General features: G+C 37.8%; 1 protein-coding gene across 1 annotated transcript in view; it reads left to right on the top strand.

Moving 5' to 3' along the window:
* The window catches only part of LOC149794111 (tyrosine-protein kinase Fer-like), a 103,899-nt gene that overhangs the window by 71,520 nt on the left and 8,604 nt on the right, over nt 1-23,775 (top strand). The window contains exons 12-16 of the mRNA XM_089968089.1: nt 1,696-1,875; nt 3,186-3,399; nt 6,550-6,673; nt 12,402-12,553; nt 16,748-16,870. Coding sequence (XP_089824215.1) covers nt 1,696-1,875; nt 3,186-3,399; nt 6,550-6,673; nt 12,402-12,553; nt 16,748-16,870 — 793 coding nt within the window. The remainder of the gene's footprint in view (nt 1-1,695; nt 1,876-3,185; nt 3,400-6,549; nt 6,674-12,401; nt 12,554-16,747; nt 16,871-23,775) is intronic.

Raw genomic sequence — 23,775 nt, forward strand, 5'->3', positions numbered from 1 at the left:
GGCTGATTTTTTAACACAAGGGAGCAGTCATTTTAGTTAGCAGTGTGCTTAAATCATGTAAAATTTCCAAAAGTACAATATCCAAAGAAATATCATCCACATTACATAATGTAGCATATAGGTATGCCAACATTCTCTCCATTGTGCATGTTTTAAATGCGAACTACTTCACCTTACATATGTCACTCTCTCAAAAGTACATATTAACTGGTGACTGCCCCCTATAGTTGGCATAAATCAACATCAGTCACACAGATACTTGGCATAACTCCAATCTCAGTCACTCAAATACTTGCCACAGCTCAAACTACAGTCACATGACTCAAACATCAGTCACACAAATACTTGGCATTACTCAAACATCAGTCATAAAAATAGTTCGCATAACTCAAACAGCAGTCATGGCTGAGTGGTCTAAAGCACTCTTAATGATTTATCAATGCCATCTCACAACTATCAGCATGGGTTCGAGTCTTGGGCTCAACCAAAGTGGGTAAATGAGATAGCTTGCCAGTAGCTTCCCTTTGGTTGATGGTTATTTCCGGGATTTTCCCTGGTTCTTCCATGAGTTATACTGGCCACCATGCATAGACTATCTTGTCTGAAAAATTGCATATAAACCCCAGAACAACATCAAACATCAGTCACTCAAATACTTGGCATGGCTCAAACAGCAGCCAGTCGGGATCAAAGCACACCCTTGCTTGCAGCCTTGCGTCACTGAAAAACGTAATCAACCAAAATCTCACTACATCGTGAGATTTATAGTAATTCTAGTCATCACTTCTCTTGGCTTGGTGATAGAGCCAGGATTTGTTTGTTTCTCCACTGAACCTCAAATAGCACATAGTACTTAGGAAAATGTTTTTGGTCATCAGACCATGTATAATTAAAATCAAACAAGAAAGGATTTTACATGAGCATTCATTATAGGTAACAAATTTTAGAATGAGTCATTTGATACTTATCAACCATAAACTACTTGCAGATGCAACAAGTTTCAGAAATATGTCAATTAACATGACTCTAAAGACTTGATTTCACTCAACTCAGTCTGATGTTTCAACTCACTCTGATGTTTCTGTTGAACATTAATATTACTTATGTCTCAGTTTGAAAAATGTTATGCTCTGACACAATTATTCCATTAAACACTGTGACACAATTATTCCATTAAACACTATGACACATTTATTCCACTATATGCTGTGGCACAGTTATTCCATTAAATAATGTTATGCAATTATTCCATTAAACAGTGACACAATTATTCCATTAACAGGGGGCCCCGAGTGGCCGAGTGGTCTAAAGCGTTCTTCGTTACGGATCACTGCCATCTCACCTCTGTCTGCGGCGGTTCGAGTCTAAGATTCAGCCAATGTGGGTATGTGAGAAAGCTTGCCAGTAGCTTCTCGTGGGTCGGTGGTTCTTTCCGGGGTTTTCCCGGGTTCTTCCTCCACCATTAATACTGGCCGCCATGTATAGCCTATCGTGTGCTGAAAAATGGCGTTAAACCCCACAACAACAACAACAACATTTCCATTAACACTGTGACACAAATCTTCCATTAAATGATGTGACACAAATATTCCATTAAACAATGTGACACAGTTAATCCATTAAACACTGTGACACAATTATTCCATTATACTTTGGAAGAAATAGTTTCCATAATAATTTGTTTTTTTCTTACAGGGAGGAGGCTGGAGGTTTGAGGGCCAGGCTTACAGCACCATTCCAGAGTTAGTGATGCAACAATATCAGTCCAAGAGCCCTATAACCAACAAGTCACAGGCATACCTATATAACCCAATACTCAGGGAATCCTGGGAACTGAATAATGATGATGTTGCCCTGGAAACCAAAATAGGAACAGTAAGTAACAGGAACTTTCCTTGGATGATACTAGGTATATAAGTAATGGTAAGATATTGTCTTACATTAGCAAGGTTTTGTGCCTTATCATAAATGTGAAAGGATTAATATTCTTAGCTTTGTCTGTCCATCTATCTATCCATCATTCTTCCATCCATCCCTCATACTCTTGTCAAGTTTGACATTAAGGTTAGGGTTTTTAATTTTGCCCCACTTGACAAAGCAAGCATGGAATGACATTTAAAATTGATTGTTGTCCCACATGACAAAGTAAGCAGGAAATGACTTTTAAATTGATGAGGAAATAGATTTTTTACCCTTGATTATAGTAGCAAAACATTTGCTCAACAGCTGTCATATAGGAAGTTACTAGTCCAGACGAAACATATATTTGTATGTCCTATTCAACCTTATTTTACTCGATCTATTTGGATTTTGATTAATTTGGATGATCAGTTACTGATGAGCTGATATAAAAAGGATATTGATGATGCTATTTTTACTTACATTACAGTTATTTGCCATTCTTATTCATGCCCCAACCATAAATAAGGAAAAGGCTTGCCTTGTCTGTACATCCCCTCCACATTGTATGTTCAAAAGTCAGGGTGATAATATTCTTTTCAGTAGTTTTATGGCTCTTGTTTGTAAACCATGTTTCAATGAATCATCAAAGAATGTTAGCCCATTGGCCACATATAAAATATTTTCTGTTTAGCTTGACCTGTATTTTATAGATAAATTTTTGCTAAGGGTTATCAGTGATCAGAAACAGTCCAATGTCAGTGGACTCCATTCATGAACCCAGTTTTTCGAATTATACAGAATTCCGAACTTACAGCCATTTTCTTCAAAAACTTGTACCCTCAAATGGATTAGTTCCTCCACCAAATGACTGCATCTGGTAGAAATCAACAAATAAATCACAATAGTTCATTGCCCTGATTGTCTGAGCTCATTAAATGTACACTAAATATTCACAGCTAATAATCATAATGAATGTATTAGTTTGATATGGAAAGTTATGATGCAAATTTAACAGAGTCTCATCCATAGCAATACTATAATTTGTATATTAGTTTGATATTGAAAGTTGTATGTTGCAAATGTGACAAATATTGTGTCATTCATAGGAATAATGAAGTGTCTTAAGATTTAGAAGTTTCAGATTAAAATTAATCCTGTGAGTGTTCCAGTCTAGATTACATCTTAAAACAGCATGCCGTGGACAATACAAATTAGTCATATCAGGAAATTCTCAACACTAAACCAAATATTTCATGATTTGTACAGATTTAGTCTCTTTCCAGGGATGTTTTGGAGAAGTATTCCGTGGCTTGTACAAACCAACAAGTCAGGTAGTGGCAGTGAAGACATGTAAGGACACTTTGTCAGAGGAGCAAAGGAGAAAATTTTTACAAGAGGGCAGAATCCTGAAGCAATATGACCATCCTAACATTGTGAAATTCATTGGAATAGCAACACAGAGGCAGCCAGTGATGATTCTAATGGAATATGTGGCTGGTATGTTTACTCTTTGTTCAAAACGCAAAATAGCTTATGCTCTGACCTGTATCATCTTGAATCTGGGTGTCAGTAGACAGACAGCAGGTTCATGTTTGCATGTGTGTGTGAGTGATTTGGATTTTTAATGTAGCTTTAACAATTTTTCAGTCATATAGCTATGATGTCCGCAATTTGACAGTTTATAGAGATGTCTAGCACTGGGGCATCATGCTGCAAACATGTAGCATGATGTCCCACCCAGTCACATCCTGACACCAGGCCGACCTGTCCTAACACTAACCTCTTAATGCCAAGCAAGGCAACCATTAGTACCATTTTTGTAAGTCTTTGGTATGACTCAGCCGGGGATCGAACCCACAACCTCCCGCATCCAAAGTGGACACTCTTACCTCTAGACCACTGGAGCGGTCTTCATGTATACATTTAAGGTTTTAATGGATTATAAGAAGGAACTGTGCATTGAAAGTAAACTGCAGTGTGTCTGTTATCATATAATTGGTTTTATTTACATAACATCCCCAGATGTGATCCCTTCACAAATATCCATGCTCCTCCTGACAGAATCTCACAAAACGTGCTCTCTTAGACTGTCTGCTCACTTCTTTCTTACCGAGATTCTGAATGTTGCAACATACTAAGTTCCCCTGGGAAGGCATCATACAGCCCCTCCAGCAAACTAGAAATCTCACAAGGAACCCATTTCTGCTCAGATCCCATTAGGATCTAAGTTTCATCACCAGCTGAGTGGATGGAAAAATCAAGATGGGTTCCTTACAGGAGTTCCAATGGGTTGTTGAGAACTTTACTCTTTCCTTTCAACTGATTCCTCAGTTTCATGCTAGAGAGCTTACTAAGGAAGTAGTCCTGTAGGGCCTGTGACCTCAGGAAGAATCTTACCTTCACAATCTAGAAAAGTAGGTTGTTTTGCTAGCCCTTGAGGGTTTCATCAATTGCATAAGACATTGCTGCATCCTGTTCACTATGGACAACTTGTTGGTTGTAGCACACTACAAGTGTCAAGGGGGCACTTGTGCCCCTTCTCTTTGTTTGAAAGTCTGGGCCTTCTCTGCTGGACAGATTCAGATAGATCACTCTCTGAGTCAAACACATTGTGGGCCAGAGGAATATTCTGACAGATAGCTTGTCCTGACAGTAATAAGCAGTCATCATAGAATAGTCTCTGCACCAGTCAGTATTAGAGATTCTTGTGGCTCAATGGGGAAGGCCTATGCTAGACTTATTTGAAACAAGGCATAGAAACAATCTCCCTGTTTTGTCTCTCCAGTTCCAGACCAGAGAACATGGGCATTGTATACCTTTGCTCTGAAGTGGGATTAACTGTACCTTCAGAATAATACCTCCAGTTCTTCACAGACTCTGAATGTCAAAGACACAACTCATCCCGACAACTCCCCTGTGGAGGAAAAACATGTTGGTCACACTATATTAAGTTTCATTAATTTATCTCAAATGGCTTTGGATTATAAAGCAGGAAGTCCATAATAAGTAATCTTGAGCAGAGACCTTAACTTTAAAGGTAGGATACGGACTGCGATGTGCAACATATGTCCTAGCAGTGACACATATTTATGCAATTTTTCATCTCTGATTCAGATGACTGTATTCGTTGCATAGAATCAAAAACTAAGTAACAGTAACCGCAGATCTTGACCCTGAAATTGTGAACCTGAATATGGTAATTGACACAAACTCCTGTAGCAAAACATTAGTGTGTACCAAGTATACAGTCAAGAAACACATGATGACATACTGTACAAATACATATTGTCTTTTAGTTTAACACAGTCAAGAAACAGATGACATACTGTAATACTGTCTTTTAGTTTTGCAGACTAGAAGCACATGATGACATGCACATATTGTCTTTTAGCTTAACGCAGTCAAGAAACACATGATGACATACTGTACATACTGTCTTTTAGTTTAACACAGTCAAGAAACACATGATGACATACTGTACATACTGTCTTTTAGTTTAACACAGTCAAGAAACACATGATGACATACTGTACATACTGTCTTTTAGTTTAACACAGTCAAGAAACACATGACATACTGTACATACTGTCATTTAGTTTAACACAGTCAAGAAACACATGATGACATAATGTACATATTGTCTTTTAGTTCAACACAGCCAGTAAATGCATGATGACATACTGTACATACTGTCTTTTAGTTTAACAGTCAAGAAACACATGATGACATACTGTACATACTGTCTTTTAGTTTAACATAGTCAAGAAACACATGATGACATACTGTACATATTGTCTTTTAGTTCAACACAGTCAAGAAACACATGATGATATAATGTACATACTGTCTTTTAGTTTAACATAGTCAAGAAACACATGATGACATACTGTACATACTGTCTTTTAGTTTAACAGTCAAGAAACACATGACATACTGTCTTTTAGTTAAACACAGTCAAGAAACACATGACATTCTGTACATATTGTCTTTTAGTTCAACAGTCAAGAAACACATGATGACATACTGTACATACTGTCTTTTAGTTTATCACAGTCAAGAAACACATGATGACATACTGTACATACTGTCTTTTAGTTTAACACAGTCAAGAAACACATTACATACTGTACATACTGTCTTTTAGTTTAACACAGTCAAGAAACACATGACATACTGTACATATTGTTTTTTAGTTTAACACAATCAGGAAACACATGACATACTGTACATATTGTCTTTTAGTTTAACACAGTCAGGAAACACATGACATTCTGTACATATTGACTGGCATAGATAGCTGACTGGCTTCTGTTGTACATGATTATGCAAATTATTTAATAAAATCTAAAGTCTAAATTGGAAATTAGGTAAAATCTGCACACTGGTTCAGAAAGTAACCCTTAAGTTTGGTGAATAAAAGGTCAGGGTGAGTGTGACCCAATATTTTATGCTGTTTTAGGGTCAGACTTGTGTGAACATACAGTATGAATGATTGACCACATAGATATATAATGTACCATTGACATCACTTTTGATTATACTACAACCCACTGTTTATATAGAACAAGAAAAAAACATGGACAGGTCAAGATAAATAGAAGTGTTTCAGACATTTTACTCTCATTGAAAGGTGTCCTTTACTTTCAGGTGGTGCATTATTAAATTTTTTAAGAAAAGAAGGCAGACGACAGTCCAAAGTGGTGCTGACAAGGATGTGCTGTGATGCTGCCTGTGGAATGGCCTATCTGGAAGAAAGAGGCTGCATACATAGGTATGTACTAGCAAGAATTGCATTGGGGTGTTACAATGATGCCACTGTGGCCATTTAAAAAAAAAATGTATTGCATTTATTCCAGAGATGGAAATGTACAAGATTAATTGCATTAAAGTTTCATGTATGTTATGATTTTCATCATTTCTGACAATATAAATAGTGTCCCATGTGTATTTTTGTCCCACCTTTATACACATGCATATTTTTTTCCCACCTTTATACACATGCATATTTTTGTCCCACCTTTATACACATGCATATTTTTGTCCCACCTTATACACATGCATATTTTTGTCCCACCTTTATACACATGCATATTTTTGTCCCACCTTTATACACATGCATATTTTTGTCCCACCTTTATACACACATGTTGATTCAAATGAATCACAATGTGCACAGTAGTTAGAAGAAATACATCATTTTGTGGAGCCCTCAACTTAATAAAACAGGTCATTGCCCGCAACTTTCAGAAGTTGAATTGACACTGTCACATGATTAAAACCGCTCCGGTGGCCTAGTGGGTTTGATCCCTGGCCGAGTCATATCAAAGACTTACAAAAATGGTACTAACAGCTGCCTCGCTTGGCGCTCAGTATTAAGAGGTTAGTATTAGGACTGGTGAGCCTGGTGTCAGGATAATGTGACTACATGGCTGCGGCATGATGCCCCAGTGCTAGACATCACTATAAACTGTCACACTGCAGACATCATAGCGATATGGCTGAAAAATTGTTAAAGCTGCGTTAAAAATCCAAATCACACACACACAAACACACAGAAGTTGAATTGACACATGATTAAAACAGACATTCTTTTTAACAATGAAAACCATGTGCCTTAAGAAGTATAGACAAAAATATGGCAGAAAGAGTTGATCAAACAGAAATCAGGATGCTTACTAATTCAACAACAATTTTCTGCTACTAATTAATATTTCCATTGTTATATATCATGGTTTTAAACTGAAAGACTTAAGCATTGATGGTCAATCAGATAGATGTAGGGTCTGATATTAATGAATACTTTACCCCTAGGAATTAAAAATAGTGGGATTTGTATGTACCATGCCACATTATTATGCATGCATTTCATATTTCTTTCCATTTTCATTGTTTAAAAAAAAGTGATTATCTGTGACTCTTTGGCAGTCTATAGCTTTGAATATTCATGTGCAAACAGCTCAGTAGTCCACCTTACTGCACTTATTCATGTGCAAACAGCTCAGTAGTCTACATTATAGCACTTAATTGCATCTCAGTAATCCACCTTACTGCACTTCACTTAATTGCATCTCAGTAGTCCACCTTATTGCACTTCACTTAATTGCATCTCAGTAGTCCACCTTATTGCACTTCACTATCTCAGTAGTCCACCTTATTGCACTTCACTTAATTGCATCTCAGTAGTCCACCTTATTGCACTTCACTTAATTGCATCTCAGTAGTCCACCTTTTTGCACTTCACTTAATTGTATCTCAGTAGTCCACCTTATTGCACTTCACTTAATTGCATCTCAGTAGTCCACCTTATTGCACTTCACTACATCTCAGTAGTCCACCTTATTGCACTTCACTTAATTGCATCTCAGTAGTCCACCTTATTGCACTTCACTTAATTGCATCTCAGTAGTCCACCTTATTGCACTTTACTATATCTCAGTAGTCCATCTTATTGCAGTTTGTTTTAAGTACATTCATTGAAGTCATAAATTTTGAAAATATCATATATTCAAACTTTGAAATAATTTTCTGTAGTGCAAAAGGTTTTTGGTTTTGTGGGGTAGACACCAGGAAGAAACCATGGACACATGGGAAGCTGCTGGTAAGCTTTCTTACATACCCACATTTACAAAACCGATGCTTAAATTCACATGGACAGAGATGAGATGTGAGTGATCTGTAAATGTGAGTGCCATAGACCACTTGGCCACCCATGTGAGTGATCTGTAAATGTGAGTGCCATAGACCACTTGGCCACCCATGGGAGTGATCTGTAAATGTGAGTGCCATAGACCACTTGGCCACCCATGTGAGTGATCTGTAAATGTGAGTGTCATAGACCACTTGGCCACCCATGTGAGTGATCTGTAAATGTGAGTGCCATAGACCACTTGGCCACCCATGGGAGTGATCTGTAAATGTGAGTGCCATAGACCACTTGGCCACCCATGTGAGTGATCTGTAAATGTGAGTGTCATAGACCACTTGGCCACCCATGTGAGTGATCTGTAAATGTGAGTGCCATAGACCACTTGGCCACCCATGTGAGTGATCTGTAAATGTGAGTGCCATAGACCACTTGGCCACCCAGTGCTTCTTATAGTACAGAAGATATCTGGACATTAAGTATGTTTCTTAAAGCCAGTAAAAAATAAAATTAATGTGAAACTTAAACCTAGGAATATTTTACCTGTATGTCTAGTTTACTCAAAAACAGGTAATTGAAAGACCTGTCTAAGGCACACCAATGGGGAAACCCTCCTCCAGATCTTACTCTTCAGCTAGCCTCCATTTTTCTATAGCACGAAGTGAAGGACAAATTTCAGCCCCATTTATCTCCTCAATGGTCTCCTTCCTGCAGAAAATAACACCATAATCATGCCAAATCCCAAGCTAAAAATACTGAACCTGCATGCCTTGCTCATATCGGACAAACCCTTAGAAATAAACATTTTTTGTGAACCAGTGATGGACAGAATTGTTTGGGAAAGAAGTCTAATCACTTTAAAAGCATATGAGGAGAAAACAGTTTTATGTAGTAAATTGTGTTTCTTCAGTATTATATATTTAATGTCATTAACATAAGGATTACTCTCTGATACCTCTGAAACCATCACTCCCTGAAAGACCAAAACCATCTGTACATCTAAGTTATGTCGACAAAGGGAAGCAACTCTTACAGGTCAACTCTCCTTTCTACCCCTTAGGTAAAAACAAGTATAGCCAGTTTTCATGTGTGCAAAACCTATAATTGGATGCTAGCATTGCTGTGAAGGGTTGGCAGAATTTCTAATAATGTGATCAGGTAAGTATTATTGCAGAAACATCAATTACAAAAAATTGCTTTCTCCATCAAATGCACTACTGGATTGCATTAACATTAGGAGAAAAGGTAAGAGGTGGAAGAAATGCTGAGCATCCTACTTCTGCCCATGTCACTCAGTAGGAGCATGATTTCTCTACTAAAAGGGTAAATTTCTCTTAACAAGAGACAGCCTATTTATACACAAGCAAGGGAGATCCTTTGAGATTCCACACTTGATTATTGTCACACCATCAAAAGTTTCCACTGGTGAATCATGTGAGAGTAGCAAATTCATACCTGGGTCTATGTTTGTGCTGAAATGAATGAGACATGTTCACTCTCTGTGCAGGTACCACTATCCCAGTGAGATTCAGTTCTTACCTGGGTAGAGAAGGTAGACTGGGCATGCCATTCAGCTAATTCTACTGTGTACCTAACAGATGCATCATGTACAAGGCCCAGCTCATGGAAGTGGCTCTTATTTAATGAGCTGAGATCTTTGTTACTTGTACCTGATACAGTGAGACTTTAGGCATGCTGCTTTAGTAAGGCCCTTTAGCCAAGTGGTCTGTTCTTGTAAGGTTATTTCTTGCTTGACCCCCTATAATTCATTTGGCCACAAGAAAAAATCTGCCATGTTGAGAATTACCCCTGCAATTTCTCTGGCTACAATCATCTCTTCCCTTGTACATTCCCTGATAGGGTTGTGCGGAGATAGGATCGTGTGTGGAGATAGGATAGTGTGCGGAGATAGGATCATGTGCTGAGATAGGATCATGTGCTAAAAGCTAAATAGGCAGCTATTGTTTTCTCAGCTTCTCAACTTGCCCAAACAGTAGTGGAGAATTGAATGGGAGGGAGTGCATCAAAACCCAGCTATGATCATTTACATCCTTTTCAGCAGGATGAAAATCATCAGATGCATGAAGTTGGGTAGGGAGGAACTTAACACAATATTCCTGACTAACTTTAATGTGGCATTAAGGACTTGTATGTGCATTTTATTAACATATATCCTAGGAAAGTCAGAATAAAATAATTCAGTATGTACTTTGTTACCAGTGTGGTGAAAAAGTTGTGGGCAACAGATTCAGCACAAATTAAGCTCATATGTCACTAGAAATATGAATGCTTCAAGAGACACCTGGTAAATTTTGCAGTCTTTAATAATTGGGCAATGTTCTGAATAATGAACTGTTATCAATGTCTACATCCACAAAAGCCTTGACCTTGTAGAATTTATTGAAGGTGGAGGAGGGCATTCTAATGCTGTTTGACTATGAATTTTTTTATTAGAATGATCGGTACGGTCGATTAGTTGTCCAGCAGGCTAGCTGTACTAGCTGTTTGGCATCAGATGCTTTTGCTGTCAGAAAACATGGATGCCTAGCAGGACGGCTTGCCAGTCTGAGATAACAGTCTCCTGACCACTGTAATTGTACATAGCTCGATGACCGGTTGGTTGGCAGTCAGTATGGCATACAAAAGACTATATATACCTTGTAGTCTTGGCATCCATGTAAGTCAGAATGCAAACCTTTGCATCACACTTTGTGGTTTGGTCAGTTTAGCCAGTCTGGCTGGCCATATCGGTCGAATTGCAAACCTTCACATCCAGCTTGTTGCTTAATATTTTCAAGCGTTAAAGGCATAAATGACACTTGTACATGCACATGGCTAATGGGTGAGGGACAAATTTGATTATAAACCCTTCTGCCTCTTGGATGGGATTATATTTGATTGTAAGCCCTCACTCCTCATTATTCGGGTCATAGGCTTATCTGAAGTTGGATTGCAATATGTAATCATCATTTCTATTCATTGGTGACAAAGCCTTTTGAGTCATTTGAATTTACACCATTCCATTACCTGATTTGTATCATCTGTGCTTTCTACTGTATTCACAGAAACATTATGTTCTGATATTGTTTCTGTGTCTTCATGAGGAGCTGGAGAGGGCATCCTGACATCACCCATGAGACTAATCAACAGTTCTGCTGTTTCATGATTACAGTATGTTTTCATGCTGTTTCTACATTGTCATGGGGGTGGTGGAGAGTGCACTTGCCATCCCCATGAGACTAATCAACGATTTGGATATGGGGTGTATGTTGAACAATTTGTGCTGCAATGTATTGAAATTGACTTGTTTTGCAGCCCTTGAACTGCTTTTTAAAAATATTTGGCCAAAGACCTTGGGCTTCTGTCTACAATGGACCTGCCACAGGTTTTGACATGCTTGAACAAGTCGCCTTTTAAACCACTGTCTAAGCCTTATATGATGGCTGACAGTCTCCTGCACATGGGAAATCAGTCTTTAGTTTGAAACTAGTACCGGAAATATATTAAGGAGATCAGTAGAGGGAGTTGTCCTTACCTTTCATCGAAGGAGGTAAGTATAGTTTTGATCAGGCTCTTTCATCCCGACTAAATTGGGTTACCTGCTAAACTGACAAGGAAATAACCTAAGACCATAAGAATTTCTGACACATAAGTTCATGAAGTTATAGCAGTCTCTACCAGCATGGCATACAAGCAAAACTATTCCATGACTGACATTGCTTTTTATTCCAGATGATTGACCTCTCTGAATGTTTTTTTGGAGTCTTTAAGTTGTTTATTCCAATCTCATGATGTTTATAGACAGGAATAAAGACTTGTAAAAGAATGTTTCCAATGAGTTTTAATTTACTTTCAGGGATTTAGCAGCACGTAATTGTCTAGTTGGAGAAAACAGCATTGTGAAGATCTCTGACTTTGGTATGTCTCGAGAAGAAGAGGAGTACACAGTTTCAGATGGTCTGAAACAGATTCCAATCAAATGGACGGCACCAGAGGCCCTGAACTTTGGTAAGAAAGCTGAAGCTCAAGGTTTTTAAATGCAAACTTAATGTTTCACTTGAATTTCGACAAACATCTAGATGCTTGAAATCTAATTGGTTTTAAATTTAAAGTATGTCTGATTTAAGCTTGACAGATTCATTGTTTTTACAGCCCTAGAGTCTTTAAGGCCATTGATGACAGAGTCGTTGTTTTTCACAGCCCTAGAGTCTATATGGACATTGATATAGATTCATTGTTTTTACAGCCCTAGAGTCTATAAGGCCAATGATGACAGATTCATTGTTTTATTTACAGCCCTAGAGCCTATAAGGCCAGTGTTGTCTTGATGTAACAGAACTTGACTCATGACATCTTGTCATATGAAAAAGGTTACAGAGGAAATCTGCAGCATGTATCCCAATGTGACATTGTGAAAGTTTACAATATGGTGCTAACTTATAACAAGATAGTATCATATATTGAGAAATATTATATGGGTTTTTTCACAGCTTTCAGTCAAGTCTAAACTTTCAGAAATTTAATGTCAAAAAAATTAACAGAGTACAACATCTTGTGCCACCAAAGATCAAAATTGCAAATATTAAACACACCATGTTCAAAAATAGTAAATTTGCAAACATTTCACAACACAGAAATGTACCCATATATTGTATATGCTTACCATATTTTCCGGCCTATAAGTCGATTCGGAGTATAAGTCAAATTCACAAATTTTGTAAATTTTCCATCCTTCCTCCATATATAAGTCGATTCGGAGTATAAGACTAGACCAGGTCAATAACTTGGCTTTGTATTTTACACTAGTATCTTCCGGTTTCATGAATATTAATGGTATCACTATATGATATTCCATATTACTAGCGATCGTTAAATTTCTTCACCGATGCTAACATGCTTGTGATTTTACTCCTGTACAAGGCACTACTATATTCCATTATCAATTGACACAGCCGAATAAACAGTCCATGCTTGTTATTATTATGATATCCATCTATATATGGCTGTGCATGCTATGTACATGTTAAAGTTATAAAGCTTTAACCTGATTATCCCAGTTGAAGCCAGCCTTGAGTGCAAGATTTAACAGATGAGATAAACTCAGTGAGGCTAACAATAGGGAAAGAGGCTATCCATAGGAAAATCAGAAATATGAAGAAAAGAGAGAAAACAGAAAAGTTACAAATGAAAAATGAATAAAAATGCTTTATTATACTTTAACATATCTGAAATGCAGTATCAAATTTAAACAAACGAACAGTTGTAGGTTACTGCATTTGTATGGGAAAATATGAACAAGTTTTTTGGACGGAATACTGCATGACCTTGGGAGTGCAATATATCCTTCCGATAAAACAAGTTCATACTTTCCCATCAAATGCAGTAACTTTTTTATTATATGCTCATTTTTTTATTTTACCTAAGGTTTAATTATATAAACAAAATACACTACAAGAAACAACGTAAATGAATGTATGCTGCATTCCAAACTAAATACACAAATCAACATTATTAATGCGCACATAACTCTGCCCAGATAAATTTGAACTTAGTCACATGCTTGATATAACTTTCGAAAGAAAATGGCGTGTCTAGTTAAAATTGAAATTTGGAGTCATATTGTGAATGGATGTGCATTGCAACAACTTTTCCATTTGATCTGGAATGAATAGATTTTGGTATTTCTCGAGTCTAGGAAATTTCGTGATTATGAAATACATGAGATTGAAGAAGCTAGGGAGAAGCATGTTGACATCTGCAAATGTATTTCTGTTTCAGTCATTGAATGTTTGAAATCACAATGTGGGAAAAATATGAAGTCTTTCCATTGCAATTATCAAAAAGACGCTATGGAATTTAATGCTTATTTCATTTTGAGTGCAGTAAGGAGGATGCAATTGCACTTATCATTGAAATTACAGCACGTTTCGAAATGTGTAATCCAGATTGAAAATCTTTGACATGGCTCATGTAATTCGGATTTGCAGAATTAAGAAAATACATTTTGAGGAAATTCAGGATGTAAAACTAAGTATATTTTATTTTGCCATTCTTATCACCAGCTAAAGACGAGAGTATATGACTTGTCACTTGTATGTTATTTGTAAGGACCTTATCTTGCGTATGTTATATACTGTAGCTAGCCTAAATCCATAATATTATATCAACGCAGAATGTGCCAAAGCAGCTGGTATGTGGCAGTCCATGAAACATCTTTTTTTAATCCATTCAGAAACAAATTTAAACAAACACAACATAAAGAGCCTCTTACGCAAGTGTACATGATTTGTGTACAAATCAAAAGTGCTGGCGTCTGCATCCATTGTTTGTTTACAGTAGAAAGTAGTTCCTTTATGCACATGAATGCTATATGTGTATTGTCATGCGGATTCAATATCGGGTAATACTGCACAATTCTGACAATGTAAAGTTAACGGGGAAAAAAATGAGCATATAATAATACATATTATTTAACATGTCAATTATATTTGAAAGCACATTGATGTTGTAATTCATTTTATTACCGGTAGTAGAACTGTTCCACATTCTAATTAAGAAAATAATTATTAAGAGTTCACTTAATCATCTCCAATATCTGAAAATACCCTAGAAGTCTTCATCTTCTGTATCGGAGTGAAAAATGATGGCTATCTCAGGGCTTAGATCATTGGAAATGTTCTTATTATCGTCCGTCTCCATCTCATCTTGCTTATCTGGCTCATCATCCTCATCTGGCTTCTCTGTCCCACTGACATTTTCTGCTTTAGCAAAGCCTTTCACAATAGCTGATTGAGGAATCCTGTCCCATGCATCCTTAACCCATTGTGCAACCTGGAAATATGTATCACGCCACATGCATCCCATGTTTGTGAAGCTGTGCTCACCTGCTGTCATCCAATGTTCCCACAACTTCCAAAGCTCAGCTTTGAAACAGCTTTTAACAGAATTGTCTGATGGTTGTAATAACTTTCATACCACCTGGGATGGTGCCTAACGATGTCTTCTTAGTTTCAGCCTTCACCTTTGTCTCGGCACCGATATGTGCATGCATAGAATCCACAATGAGGAGAGACTTCTTATTGAAGAAAAATCCACCAACTTGATGTGTGAAACATCTATCTAGCCACTTCCCCGTCATGTTATTCTCCATCCATCATTTTGAATTTACTTCAATCATTATTTCACTGGGGAATTTCTTCTTTGGTATTGTTTTTCTTTTAAAAATCAGCATTGGTGGCAACTTTTTGCCATCAGCTGAACTTGAGAGAACTACAGTGAAGTTTGACTTCTCATGATCTGTTGTCCTAATAGTAACACCGTTAGAACCTTTTAGCTCAATTGTTCTGTTCATTGGAATAACGAATGTTAATGACACTTTGTCCATGTTTATCATGTTAGTCATTTCCAAATTGTCAGTCTTAATCTTGTCTTGGCCATGCTCACAGAAATTGTTAAATTTTTCCAGAAAGTCTACTGGTAGTTTCTGAGCCATAGTAGTGCATTGTCTTATATTAAGTCCCCTTCTTTCATGAACCTAAAACACCATAATGCACTTCCACTGAAACTTTCAATGCCTAATTCAGTTATATAAATCGATGCAATTTCAAGAACATAATCCATATATAAGACGAAGACCTGAATTTCAAGTCATAAAGTATTGACTTATAGGTCGGAAAATACATTATACAGTATCAATAAATTTATACTTTCATTAATTGGATCACTAATTGACCTTAACATTTTTTGTGTTACTTTTGTATGTTGAGGTTGTTTTAAGGACATGTGACATGATTTACACAATTCTTAAATAGTGAATGATGTTAAAAATTTAAATTAGATCTCAAAAACTAATAACTCACAACAGCACAGTCTGTTTTTAAGATGCAATTTTTTTTCAATTTCACCTTTAGAGACATCAAAGTTTGCATTGTGTTTGCTTTGTGTTGTTGTTAGGAATCATAGTAAATTTGATTAATTAATCTGATAGGGTTATTATTGCAGACAAAGATGGATACTGTTACCATATTTTACATCATAAGAGGTCTGAACTGGTTCATTGACCTGTTATATTGACCTATTGTGTCATTTTTAGATCTTTAGAAGAAAAAAGTACTATAGGCAGAAATGAGAGTTGTGTAAAGCAGAAAGTTGCAAAATAAGTTATTGGGATCTGTATGAATTTGATGTGTTTTTTGCCTGTAGGTAAATATACATCAATGTGTGATGTGTGGAGCTATGGGATTCTAATGTGGGAGGTCTTCAGTTTTGGTCAGACTCCATATCCAGGCTGGACCAATGGCCAGGCAAGAGAGAGTGTAGAGCAAGGTAAGTCCTGATCTGCCAAACAATGGCATAGTGACTATTGATTAAGAAGCTGTTTAATATTGATTGATTGATCTTAATATTGATTAAGAAGCCCACTTTAACAGATTATTGAGACACAGCAGTCATTGTATGTACTGTGATATCAACTGTGATATCATTTACAGTGTTGTGAAGGTTTTGCATAAAGTTTTTAATGTGTGTGTTTCCTAAACCCCTGTTCACTCTTGGGATGAAACATTAACAAGCAAGGGCTCCTGCTGTGTTGATGATGTGGTTATGATTAGTCATGAATTTATTTTTTAAAAGAATGAATGTCTTAACAGTGTTATAAAATGGTATTGGATATATTATTACCAGTAACCTTCATATTAAACAGCCAGAAGAACTAATATGCTTGCATTGTTATAACAGAATGTTGCATATTTTATTACCAGTAATTCTCACATGATGTTAGACAGAAGAACTACTGTGTTAACAATGATATTACACGTGTTGCATATGTTACTTATCACTATCCCTCCCATGGTGCTAGACAGACAAAAGTAATGTGTTAACAATGTTATAACATGATGCTACATGTATTATTACTGGTAACCATCTTGTGGTACTAGACAGAAGATCTAATTTGTTAACATTGTTTTACTCCACAACTGTGTACCTCTTCATTTGGAGTTTCAGTACAGCTATTGTTTGATAATTGTACTGTTTTGTGACAATTGTACAATTTTACATTTAGATGCCAGCAATTAAGATTTGAGTGCTCCAGAGAGAGAGAGAGAGAGAGAGAAGAGCTTATGTTGTTCTTGTTTCTTAAAAGCATAATTTGCCATTCAAGTATGATTGTAAAATTATTATAATATTATTATTATTTATCATAAATATTACTATAGGTTCCTACTTTGGGAGACCACAATTTATAGTGAATGAGCAATTGTCAGATCTTGCACCCTGCCCAGACAATGAAATAAAGTCATTCACTGCTGTGTTACCAGCACTGGTAGATGATGGTGCCATAGAAGTACATGACTGACACTCTTTTGGCATTTTAGCTGCAACAGAGTATTTAAACTTTTAAAAGTTTTCCATATGAGGAACATTTAAAATGTTTGAAATATCTCTAACTGGGAGCTGCAAGGATGTTAGTATTTTCTTACTGTTTCTATGCTTTTATGTTCAGTTCAACTCTTAATTAGTTGTTTGTCCACAACAGCATGAAAAAATAATGTTGTGTTTGTTCTCCTGATTAGTTTGTGTAATTTCCCGCCAACTTGCAATCTTGTGCTATCTCCTTTATCAGTCCTTCCAGCTCATGAACTCCAAGAACCTGAGAGCGAAATCTAATCACTTTGCCTGGCAGGGTCAACAGTAAAATGGACCGCTGCCAATTAGTGCAATATACTTACACATTGACAATATCATTTTTCATGCCATTATATTCAGGTTTTAGAACTTTTACCAGTGTATTTTCCTGTTCCATAAGTTCCTATTTTGAATTGTGTAATTTGCAGACTATGTTTGTCCTCCACCACAAGCTGAACATTTTACAGTCGTAGAAAAACAAATTGTGGATCACTGACATTGCACACTAAAAACAGAATTATTCCATAAATGAGCTTCTTATTCTGAAGTCATTTCATCAGTCTGTTTTACATACAAGGTCAAATAGGGCTTTATCTATCATCTTTCTCGTTCAGAAATTTTTTACTGTGTATTCCACTGTCTCTGCAACATTTTCCCCTGGTTTGGAGGCAGTATTGACCTGGACTACTTAATCATGTGATTTCAACAGCCAATAAAACGTGATGTCATTTTCTGACAGTTAAGAGACATTTGAACTGGGCCACTTGACCTTGGTGCTGTGATAATGAATTGCCCAATGGACATAAAGAATGCTTAGGTTACTTTTTTCTTCAGGGCAGTAAGAAAGCACGCATTGAAATGTTTTGTCTTAAAGGGGCAGTAATGAGCAATATATAATTCAAAATGTTAAAGTTCATCTAACATCACCAAAAAATGTAGTTGTAACATTTTTAAAATAAATGTACCATAGATTAAATTAGTTTCATCGATACTTTTCTAACATTATGGAGAAATAATTATACAGTTTCTCAAATGTACTGTTATATCAGACTTGCCATTCGGGACTTGTCCACTAAGACAGCACATTTGATAAATTATTTCCTCATACAGCTATATGAAAAACAAGATAACCGGGTGGGATATTTCGGATTAACAACAGAACACGTTTTGACAACACAGATATATGGTTTAATGTAGCGATTTATGTGAGTAGTGGATTATGAAGATGTGTGCGTATTTATAATCCAAATATTGGATCTATTTAACAAAAAACGCACAGTTTCAAAGATGAAAAAAATATACAAATAAATTTAGTTCAGTAACCCTAAAATACAGGATAAATGATTTCATAAATGATTCAATAATGGAAAGATGAATATAGTTCACTCAAATAGTAAACAATGTAAGTGTTTACACATAGTAAAAAAAATGTATTCGCTCAGGTAGCGAAATTATGTCACTAAACAAGAACGGATATACAATCTATCCTTCCAGTCCTGAATAATACACTGGGTCTTACTAACCCAAAATTAGCATACAGCTAAAAATACATGTGTGGAGATGCACTCCGTCACCCGTGCACCATATCCGCTCCACAGCTCCGACGAATCAATTTCACAACCAATATAGACTCCGGGCCCTCGGAATACTATGATCACTTGAAATATTAGACCCTCCGGACCCCCTGGTCCTTTGACGGCTCTACAGCTGGGTCACCTTAGTCCCTCTGGACACTCCGGACGCTAGACATTAGACGCTCCGGCACCTTAAACGCTCCGGACACACGGACGTTTCTACCCTCTGACAACACCGGACACCCCGGATATTCCTACCATCAAAAACTCACTCAGCTGAAAATATACCCGATACAGTGTACTACACTTGATACAGACATAACGTAAGGACGTTATACATGGTAAGTTAAAAAGATTATATTATTATGGCAATTACAAAACAGAGGTTCAATAGTAAACTTAACCCTGCTTGATAAGACAACAGTAAACAATTCTTTTTAAAAAATGTAGCTTTACATTACCAATATAAGTCCTGCACTACGTCGCAACAAGAATAAAAAATGCACGCATTATGGTATGTAAAGAAAACTATAACAAACATGCAAAGGCAAATATGGTAATACACTAGTTATCACTTAAAACCCAAAAATTACCTACCCCTACAGCTGGAGTTGTGCGAATCCTTTTAGCAGGCCGCTTGCTGACAAAACCATTAGTATTGTAAAGGTCCTTTACATGTAGTAACGTGTTTATACCTTTAGAATTTTCGTTATTCTTTATCAAAGGCACCTTGCACGTGTGGCATAGGACGAATCGTACTCACGATTTTGAAATACATAGACCATATTATAATCACCCTCGGGTATCGTTGTACAGAGAAAAGAAACGAAACCCGAGTACATGTATTTAATTTAACAACATTTACACCATTCCGTGACAATACCTCCCCCCTAAAAAAAAGTGGTATCACTTTTAGAACAATCACGGAATGTGAACAATGAATCATTATTAAAACTTCCAATTTTCAGACCGAACGAAATGATTTGCTAATTACACCCTACTTAAAAAATCAGCTCCCACATTTTCTGACCCTCGAATTGCCTCGATTCGAAAACTGTATGGTTGCAAAGACAACGCCCAACGCATCAATCTTGCATTGGTGACCTTTGCTTTATTCAAATATAAAAGTGGCTGATGGTCCGTTTGCAAGGTAAACTCCCTCCCAAAAAGATATGTATGGAATTTTCCTATTCCCCATACTAAACCTAAGCACTCCTTTTCAATCATGGAGTACTTTTCCTCTCTAGGGAGCAATTTCCTACTTGCATAAGCAATGGGCAATTTCATCCCCCCTTGCTCCTGTAGCAAAACAGCCCCAAGACCCGTATCGGACGCATCAGTCCTCAGTACAAAAGGTTTATCTATTTCCGGCAACTTTAAAATTGGTGCACTTACCAGTTTGTGTTTTAGAGTGTTAAACGCTTTTTCCTGGCATACACTCCATGAAACTTTATTCGGTTGCCCCTTCCTAGTCAAATCCGTTAATGGGCTGGCAATAGCCGAAAAGTTGGGGACGAATTTCCTGTAGAACCTGATTAGACCTAGGAAAGACCTTATTTGTTTTTTTGTCTCTGGTCTAGGGGCATCCCTGATTGCTCCTGTTTTATCTGGATGAGGTTGCAACTGGCCTAGTCCACTTACCAGATGTCCCAAACATTCCAGACTGGAATACCCTATGCTACACTTAGTAGGCCTAACTGAAAGGTTTGCAATGTGAAGTCTATTGAACAGATCCCGTAATACCTTAACATGTTCATCCCATGTATGCGTGTAAACAAAGATGTCGTCTACGAAGCTGTCGACGTTTTCCGTTCCGTTTAATAATTTGCGCATGAGACGAACGCACGACGCACCGGCGTTGACTAACCCGAAAGGCATAACTTTAAATTGAAACAGTCCTTTGGGAGTCGCGAATGCCGTTAACTCGCGGGCATTATCGGCGATGGGTATCTGCCAATATCCCTTGCTTAGATCTAATTTGGAAATGTATTTATGACCTGCCAATTTTGAAAATACACTTTCCATATCTGGCATTGGTTCTGCGTCAAATACGGTGATCTTGTTTAATTGCCGAAAGTCGATGCAAAACCGGTTGGTCCCGTCTTTCTTTCTGACTAACACCACGGGGGACGAGTATGGGGAGTTTGAAGGTTCGATCACTCCCTGGTCTAACATTTTCATCACTTCTTCGCTGATTGTCTCCCGTGCATTAAAGGGTATCGGATATCCTTTAATCCTGATAGGCTCAGTGGTATTCAATTTGATCTCGTGTCGAATTAGACCCGTACAGCCTGGTCTGTCCGTGAACACATCTGGATATTTGGACAAAACCTCCATAATCTGTGTACGTTGACCCTCCGATAACTCAGGGCATACATTTATCTGGTCAATACTTTCTTTACCAACGTCCATGGGGTATTCAAGGGGTATTTCTGTGCTGGAGACGAATTCCGCTTCGTCACCAGACCTATCCTCTATCACCGCAACGCATACTACATTCAAAATCCCTTTATCAATCGTTTGTCCAGGTCTCGCTACGTAGAGTTTAAGCATATTGGCATGAAATGTCTTGGACTTCCCCTCCATATCAATGATATAATCCATTTCGCTTTTCACCTGTCTGACTTCATATGGCCCTTTCCATTGGACTAGCAGCTTGTTGTTATTCGTTGGGAGAAGCACCAACACTTGATCGCCTACGTCAAATTTTTTACTCCGAGTTCCTCGGTTGTAGTACTTGGCGTACCTACGACTAGATTTCGCGAGTTCGTCTTGCGCCATTTGACAAGTACTTTCTAATCTTTCGCGCAAATCAACTACGTAATGGTATGTGCTCTTAACTTCTTCGTCCGCGACCTCATCTGTCCACAGTTCACGAAGTATGCGCATAGGACCACGAACTGTCCTACCGTACAATAGTTCAAACGGGGAGAAACCCAAGCTTTCTTGAGGAACCTCACGATATGCGAACAGAAGGGCGTTCATATATCTATCCCAATCCTTCGGTCTTTCCGCACACATTCTCCGCAACATTTGCTTCAATGTGCCGTTGAATTTCTCGACCAATCCATTGCACATAGGATGGTAAGGTGTTGTGCGTAACTGTTTAAGGGACAACAACCTCCTAATTTCTGCCATAAGATCTGAGGTGAATTGTGTTCCACAATCCGTAAGAACCTCTTCGGGCACTCCGACCCTGCTGAACATGTCTACGAGCGCTTTGGCTACACGTTCGGTTTCAATTGATGGCAAAGCTATGGCTTCTGGATATCTGGTAGCATAATCTACCAGTGTCAAGATGTATCGGTTTTTCCGATCTGTATGCGGAAATATTGGTCCTACAATGTCGATAGCTACTCGTTTGAACGGAGTATCTATCAAGGGCATCTGACCTAACGGTACTCTAGTTACCCTGCCCTTAGAGATCGTCTTCTGGCAAACGTCGCACGAGCGACAGAACCGCGCTATGTCGCTATTGACGCCAGGCCAATAAAATTCTCTTAATACCCTATCCGTTGTTTTCTTTACGCCTAAATGACCTGCCATACTCGACTCGTGCGCGACCTTTAGTACATGTGCCCTAAATTTCTGGGGAACCACTAATTGCAAGAACTTCTTATCCGATGTAGAGTATTCCCTGTACATTAAACCCTTTCGAACAAGGAATTTAGAGGAACCCCCGTTCTTACACTTTCTCACGGTACCCGTTAATGCCTTCTCAGAGGTTGCACGTAAAGACGCGTCACGTTTTTGCTCATTTTGAAATTCTTCACGGGATATATCAGTAATGGCTTCCGGTACTTTTAACTTACGCAAAGGTTTATTTTCCTCCTTTACCTGAGCCCTAGTTTGCACTGCCTGGATGATAGGGAATCGGAAATCTGCTATAGTTGGGAGTCTAGAACCCGGTACGTTGCCAATCGTCAGTTCATAGATCGGGTTGGCTACGCATAAAGCTTCCACAGTCCCGGTCAAAAAAGGTGTATCTATCATTATCCTTGCAACTGGAACGTGGTCGATTGTCTGGTCAAGCAACATGCAAGGTGATTTAAACCCAAGCAATTGATCATCGCGGATTAAGCTCCGTTTCACGACTACAGTAGTGCATCCCGTGTCTCGTAGAACGGTGACTTCTTGTCCGTTAACAGTGCCGTTTGCGGTCGGCACCCGTGCCTCTGGAAAAATACACGTGCCGATTGACTGGTCTCTGAACGCACCACCGGTTCATGCACCGCTTTCCGCTTAACTTGC

This window comes from Sinohyriopsis cumingii, chromosome 8 (assembly GCF_028554795.1).
Source record: "Sinohyriopsis cumingii isolate HCF-2022 chromosome 8, ASM2855479v2, whole genome shotgun sequence".
NCBI lineage: Eukaryota > Metazoa > Mollusca > Bivalvia > Unionida > Unionidae > Sinohyriopsis > Sinohyriopsis cumingii.